This window comes from Oncorhynchus kisutch, linkage group LG30 (assembly GCF_002021735.2).
Source record: "Oncorhynchus kisutch isolate 150728-3 linkage group LG30, Okis_V2, whole genome shotgun sequence".
Classification (NCBI taxonomy): Eukaryota; Metazoa; Chordata; class Actinopteri; order Salmoniformes; family Salmonidae; genus Oncorhynchus; species Oncorhynchus kisutch.
In genome coordinates this window covers 37,895,244-37,902,884 of record NC_034203.2, presented here as the reverse complement: position 1 = coordinate 37,902,884, position 7,641 = coordinate 37,895,244, and the positions used below count along the sequence as shown (strand labels likewise).

Sequence of the window (7,641 nt, the reverse complement as noted above, 5' to 3'; positions counted from 1 at the left end):
ACCAAAGAAGATATATCATCCATTGACAGATTAATCATATTTCACACTGGAGAAGATATCTCATCCATTGACAGATGAATAATTTTTCACACCAGAGAAGATATCTCATCCATTGACAAATGAATCATATTTCACATCAAAGAAGATATATCATCCATTGACAGATTAATCATATTTCACACCGGAGAAGATATCTCATCCATTCACAGATGAATCATATTTCACACCAGAGAAGATATCTCATCCAGCATCACCTGTTAGAGCCATCAGAGATGAGGATGCCTACTACTACATCTCAGAATGATCAAATTAATTCATAAACGATATAAATAAGTCTTACCATGGCCCTGGGGTTTGCTTGTGTTCAATGAACTGTGAAATCCTGCGTTGTCACATCAGTGCTCTGTGGGGGAGAACAGAGCAACTCTGGTGGAACGGAGCAGAACAGAGCAACTCTGGTGGAACGGAGCAGAACAGAGCAACTCTGGTGGAACGGAGCAGAACAGAGCAACTCTGGTGGAACGGAGCAGAACAGAGCAACTCTGGTGGAACGGAGCAGAACAGAGCAACTCTGGTGGAACGGAGCAGAACAGAGCAACTCTGGTGGAACGGAGCAACTCTGGTGGAACGGATCAGAACAGAGCAACTCTGGTGGAACGGAGCAGAACAGAGCAACTCTGGTGGAACGGAGCAGAACAGAGCAACTCTGGTGGAACGGAGCAGAACAGAGCAACTCTGGTGGAATGGAGCAGAACAGAACAACTCTGGTGGAACGGAGCAGAACAGAGCAACTCTGGTGGAACACACACAGCATCACACACACAGTCTCTCACACACACACACACACACACACACACATACAGACTCACACACACAGTCTCTCAAACACACACACACACAGTCTCTCACACACACACACACACACACACACACACACACACACACACACACACACACACACACACACACACACACACACACACACACACACATGGCTCTGTCACTTCCATCCACGCTGTGTTATCATCTCTCAGTCAGCGTCGCTAGTAAGAAAACACTGCAGATATTTCAGCCAGTCAGTTAAGAGGCAGCAGCCTCTCTCTCTCTCTTTCATTCGCTCCCTCACTCACTCACCACCACACGTTCCTCCTCGGCTCATCACTCCCCCTCTCATTGTACTCCTGCCCTCTGCTTCCAGAAGAGAGGGATCATGCGTCGTCCTGTTCCCTCCTCCTACTCCTCATTCTGGGGTCTCTGTAGCGGTTTTGCTTCTGAGCAGAGCATTGGAAGCTGTTCATCTTTCTTCGGCATGGTGGACTTTTAGATCGGAAGCTATCAGCAAATCAGATCTCTGCACTACCAAATGTCCTGGTGGGATGGAAGTCTTCGTGGGACTCCTGCTTTCCTCACAGCACAGCTCGATTCTCCTTGAAGTTCGAGGACAATCCATGAAGAATCTCTTCATTCCTTTAGTCTCCAACGTTGTGGATATCTGGCTTGGTGTATAATGTGTGTTTCTCTGCATCTGATGATTTGACTGTGTGTGAGTGTTCATGGCAGTCAATTAGAGTGTCTCTGTTTGTGACAGTTGGTAGATTTGGAAGACTGAAGATTTGGCTGTGTGAGAGTGTGAGTGTTGCTCTGTGTGAGATTGAGAGTGTGTGTGTTGCTCTGTGTGAGAGTGAGAGTGTGTGTGTTGCTCTGTGTGAGAGTGAGAGTGTGTGTGTTGCTCTGTGTGAGAGTGAGAGTGTGTGTGTTGCTCTGTGTGAGAGTGAGAGTGTGTGTGTTGCTCTGTGTGAGAGTGAGAGTGTGTGTGTTGCTCTGTGTGAGAGTGAGAGTGTTTGTGTTGCTCTGTGTGAGAGTGAGAGTGTGTGTGTTGCTCTGTGTGCAGTGCAGTCCCACTCCCCTCGTTCCTGGTTCTTGACTGGAGGGTTTAGCGGACGCTGGAGGGCAACGGAGACCCCCCACCTCCTCATTGGTACTCACTACCCTGAGAGGAGAGAAGAGACAGAGAGAAGGACTGAGAGAGAGAGAGAGAGACTGAGAGGTAGGGAGAGGGACTGAGAGACAGAGAGAAAGACTGAGAGGTAGGGGGAGAGACAGAGGTAGGGAGAGGGACTGAGAGGTAGGGAGAGGGACTGAGAGACAGAGAGAAAGACTGAGAGGTAGGGAGAGGGACTGAGAGGTAGGTAGAACGAAGACAAAAAGGAAGCATGTGAGAAACAACAATAGGATAGCAGGATAGACAGAGAGACAAATGGAGACATAAAAAGAGAGTGAGAGAGAGACAGAGAGAGATAGATACAGAGAGAGAGAGAGACACACAGAGAGAGAGACAGAGACAGAGAGAGAGAGACACACAGAAAGAGGGAGAGAGACAAAGAGAGAGAGAGAGATACAGAGAGAGAGAGACAGAGAGAGAGAGAGAGAGAGAGAGAGAGAGAGAGAGAGAGAGATACACAGAGAGAGAGAGAGAGACAGAGAGAGAGAGAGAGAGATACAGAGAGAGTGAGAGACAGAGAGAGAGAGACAGAGAGAGAGAGAGAGAGAGAGAGACACACCTCTCACACCTCTGTATCCTCTCATACACACACACAGTGAAAAGAAGACAAGGACACGTAGGCTTAATCTGTGTGGACCTCCTCTCACCCATGCTGTCCTCCCCTCAGTCTCCCTCCTCTCTCACACACTCAGCAGTATGATTTTATTCACAGCACCTTTTGACTGCTGTTAATTGCAGCAACAAGAGACGAGGAGTGAATCTGTGTTCTAATCTCAAACAGTAATTCAACCAAACTCAACACCAAGAATGAAGAAAGAACAAATGTGACGACATCTCGGAAGAGTAAAAACAATCCACTACAGGTCCTCTTCCAAACAGTGGACTGACTCAGAGAGCACCATTGGACTGACTCAGAGAGCACCATTGGACTGACTCAGAGAGCACAATTGGACTAACTCAGAGAGCACCATTGGACTGACTCAGAGAGCACCATCGGACTGACTCAGAGAGCACCATCGGACTGACTCAGAGAGCACCATCGGACTGACTCAGAGAGCACCATTGGACTGACTCAGAGAGCACCATTGGACTGACTCAGAGAGCACCATTGGACTGACTCAGAGAGCACCATTGGACTGACTCAGAGAGCACCATTGGACTGACTCAGAGAGCACCATTGGACTGACTCAGAGAGCACCTCCAGGGACTTTTAGACAAAACCGAGAAGTGCAGAACCACTAAAGCCCACGAGAGACAAAGAAACTAGAGACACATACAGCCGACTGAAGACTGGAGCAAGACACTAGAGACACATACAGCCCAGTAAAGACTGGAGCAAGACACTAGAGACACATACAGCCGACTGAAGACTGGAGCAAGACACTAGAGACATATATACAGCCCAGTAAAGACTGGAGCAAGACACTAGAGACACATACATCCCAGTAAAGACTGGAGCAAGACACTAGAGACACATACCACATACAGCTGACTGAAGACTGGAGCAAGACACTAGAGACACATACAGCCCCGTAAAGACTGGTGCAAGGCAGGGTAATCAGCCCCAGTAGCCCACCACTACTACCACCAGTACAACCAACGCCAGTACAGCCACTGCCATGCAGGTGTCGTTTGCATGTTCTGACCAGGACGGAGGAAGAGGAGGGCTGAGGCCCCCGGGGAATGGAGGTCACAGCAAGCAGAACGCCACCAGCCCCAACACGGCCAGCCAGGCGCGGGCGCGCTTCCGAACCGTGGCCCTCATCGCCCGCAGCCTGGGCTCCTTGACCCACCGCTACCAGCACAACCTTAAGGAGTCCACCGCCAAGCTCACTGGCATGAAGTACCGGTACGTAGAGAGATCACTGGCATGAAGTATCGGTACGTAGAGAGCTCACTGTTGTGCTAGTGGTAAGGATAGCTCATTCATGTGTTATAAATGTTTAGTTAAATTATTGATGCTTAACTAATTCAAGTGTGTACAATGTATTGTTGTAGTAGCTCTGTAATGTGCTATAAAGCATTAGTTAAGGAGATATAGAGCATTAACTAATGAGCCAGTGAGTGTGAGCTAATGAGCTGAACATGTGTCTCTACCCCTCGGTGACGTCACGAAGCAGTACAGGGATGTTTGAACCGATTGTTGTTGTGTAATAGTGGCAATAACAGCTTCTATGAATGTGTTTAATTGAGTTACTGATCATTGAGTTATTGATCATTGAGTAATGAGCTAGAGTGTTTATGAGTAAGTTATTGAGCGTTTCTCATACACTTGTAAATGTTTAAAAGCGTGTAGTGATTTCTAGCCCAAAACGGTTGTTGCGCTCGCTTAGTTAGAGTTAAATCCACCTGCAGGTGTGTGAACAATAATTGATGTGTGTTATATTGTCTTAACTGTATTTGATCAACTGCATTTTAGAGCTCTGAGTTTATGTACATTATGCACCCGTACATGTGGTTATTCACAAGTAGAGCAGGAATTCATGACTTAATATAGAGCTATATAGAGTTGAATGCATGGTGCATGTGTTTGCTGTTAGTATATATAACGAACTACTAGTGTCCGGACAGCATTATAAAGCATCAGAACTTATTCATGACTTAAAGAGTAATTATTCATGAGTTATATGTGTTGTAGGTTTACGTGGATGTGTGGACCATTTCAGCATCCTTATGACAACATGAAGTAGGATTACTGTCTGTATGCAGTTTCAGTGGTTACTAGAGTATCTAAACCTTAGGCTTAAAAGTTACATAATAATTGCTTGAATAAGAGTGATAATGGTTTTATATGAAACATTTCCACTCATTTGATGTTACACAATAACTAATTGAGGCTTAATGATTTGGATGTACTGTAGGATGTTTGTTTGAGGTCATTGTGTCACTGCTGAAAGAGTGTGAGTTTTATTTAACCTATATTTAACTAGGCAAGTCAGTTAAGAATTCGTATTTACTATGACGGCCTACCCCAGCCAAACCCTAAACCGGACGATGCTGGGACAATTGTGCGCCGGCCTATGGGACTCTGAATCACTGCCAGTTGTGAGACAGCCTGGAATCAAACCAGGATCTGTAGTGACGCCTCTAGCACTTAGCAGCAGTGCCTTAGACCGCTGCGCCACTCAGGAGCTCAGGGTGAAAGGGGCAGTTTTCACAATGGAGACAATGAATTGAATGTGAGTTGATTTGATGCAGAGGAGCAAAACATGATAAGATCATACATGATATTCATGGCATCTCTTTCCCAGTTTCCATAACAACATTGAAATGGACAATTTCACCTGTTTATGTGAATTCTCTAAAAAGCCTTGACTGGAGTGTCGATCAACACTACAGTATGTCCCCATAGAAGCTATTTTAAGTCATACTCAGTGGTTTGTAAGAGAAAGACAAAGTCAGAACAGGTTTAGGCTGTATAACTGGGGTCTTTAATAGTTTCTCTAGGAGGTTATGTTCAGACTGGTACGATGCCAATCAAACACACCAGAAGCTGACCTCGCTGGAAGTGCCCACACTTTTCATTTTGGCATTTTTCAGACTCTGTTATCCAGGGCAACTTCCAGTAGTGAGAGAATACATTTTCATACTTTTATTTTATACTGGTCCCCCGTGGGAATTGAACCCACGACTCCAACATCTCAGGCACCATGCTCTAACCAACTGAGCCACATGGGACCCCACCGGGTCAGACAATGTGTTCTGACTGATGCCAACAGTCACTGTTAAACATGATCATACAATATGCCTCATACAGTCCGTTTACTGATCCGCAGTGAGATGACTTGCATTGATGCTCCACATCAAGGTCAAAGCTATTGCCCCCATCTTTAACAGAAAGAAAAAGAACTGATGGAGAGAGAATGAATGTAACAAACGTTAACTCGCTCCCTTCCTACTGCTCTCTCTCTCTGTCTCTCTCTTCTCTCTCCTCTCTCTCTGTCTCTCTCTTCTCTCTCTGTCTCTCTCTCCCTCTTCTCTCTCCTCTCTCTCTGCTCTCTCTCTCTGTTTCTCTCTTCTCTCTCTGTCTCTCTCTCCTCTCTCTGTCTCTCTCTTCTCTCTCTCTCCTCTCTCTCTCTCATGCTCTCTCCTCTCTCTCCTCTCTATCTCTCTATCTCTCAGACTCCTCCCCCTTTCTCTCTCTTTCCATCTGCCCCTCTCTCTCTCTCTCTCTATCTCTCTCAGATTCCTCCCTCACTCTCTTTCTCTCTCTCTCCCTCTTCCTCTCTCTCTCTGTATTTAACTACACAGTGGAGGTTTCTTTCTGTTCTTATCATTGTCTGGAAACTATTAGGCCTGAAGATAAAATCTGACTAACAATCTTTATTAATGTAAGGGAACAGATGTCTGAGGCTAAATCTGTGATTTTAACATTCTTTGTGCTGCACACTACGTTTTTCTCTGCGGATTGTGTGTGTGAATGTGTGTGTGTGTGTGTGTGTGTGTGTGTGTGTGTGTGTGTGTGTGTGTGTGTGTGTGTGTGTGTGTGTGTGTGTGTGTGTGTGTGTGTGTGTGTGTGTGTGTGTGTGTGTGTGTGTGTGTGTGTGTGTGTGTGTGTGTGTGTGTGTGTGTGTGTGTGTGTGTGTGTGTGTGTGTGTGTGTGTGTGTGTGTGTGTGAGTGCGTGCGTGCGTGTGTGTCTCTGTCTGTTCCTTCCTAACCCTCATTTGCAGCTGCTGTTGCTAACTCAACGGCTAGGAGATATCACTTATGTAGTGAATAACAGTTTAAAGTTCATACCATTCGCAACCAAAGCTCATGTTGATGTTGGCTTCGTTCTGTAGTTATTATTTGAACCATTTTGACATCGGACCGTCGTCCTCACGTCCTGGGAACAGGAGGTTACATTTTCGTCAAGGCTTTATATAGTGGAGCGAGAAGGGTGTGTCTGAAAAGTTTTATAACCCATGACTCTTCACAGGGACCGGCCACTGATTGAGCAGAGCCCTAACCTTACGAAAACCCAATTCTCACATTTTAGAAGCTAAAATCACATTTCATCCCATCACGAATAATTTCACATTCCAACATTTAAATTGAACAACAATTCCATGTGAATCCGATAACTCTGATGTGTAGACTTTCCACTGTAGAGTTTATGTCATCTTATCATTGATGAAAATGTCTCAGATGACAACCAAACTGACATCATATTCATTAAGTACCACCGCATATGTTCAATTGTTCGGATTACCAGAATATAGTTCATTTCCCCCCACCTTCTGATGTTCCCAGAATCTCTATGTTAACCAAGGATTTTGCAAATGTAACCTCAGTAGGGTAGAGAGAGGACAAAGGGGGGAAGAGGTATTTATGACTGTCATAAACCTATCCCCAGGCCAACGTCATAACACCCTTTTGTACCTTAATTATTTGCACATTATTACAAGTCAGTTAAGAACAAATTCTTATTTTCAATGATGGCCGCCTCTTTGTGTTCTCAGGAAACTATGCAGTAATTTGTTTCTTACAAGGAAATCTTTTTCTTTTTCTTTTTACATTTTAAAAATGTTACCCCCTTTTTCGTGGTATCTAATTGTTAGTAATTACTATCTTGTCTCATCGCTACAACTTGAAGTTCGAAAGCCATGCGTCCTCCGAAACACAACCCAACCCAACCCAACCAAGCTGCACTGCTTCT

General features: G+C 45.2%; 1 protein-coding gene across 1 annotated transcript in view; it reads left to right on the top strand.

Annotated features, from left to right (window-relative positions):
- The first annotated feature begins 1,155 nt into the window (after positions 1-1,155).
- The window catches only part of kcnab1b (potassium voltage-gated channel subfamily A regulatory beta subunit 1b), a 67,256-nt gene continuing 60,770 nt past the window's right edge, over positions 1,156-7,641 (top strand). The window contains exon 1 of the mRNA XM_031810659.1: positions 1,156-3,851. Within this exon, the coding sequence (XP_031666519.1) occupies positions 3,622-3,851 (230 nt within the window). The 5' untranslated portion in view covers positions 1,156-3,621. The remainder of the gene's footprint in view (positions 3,852-7,641) is intronic.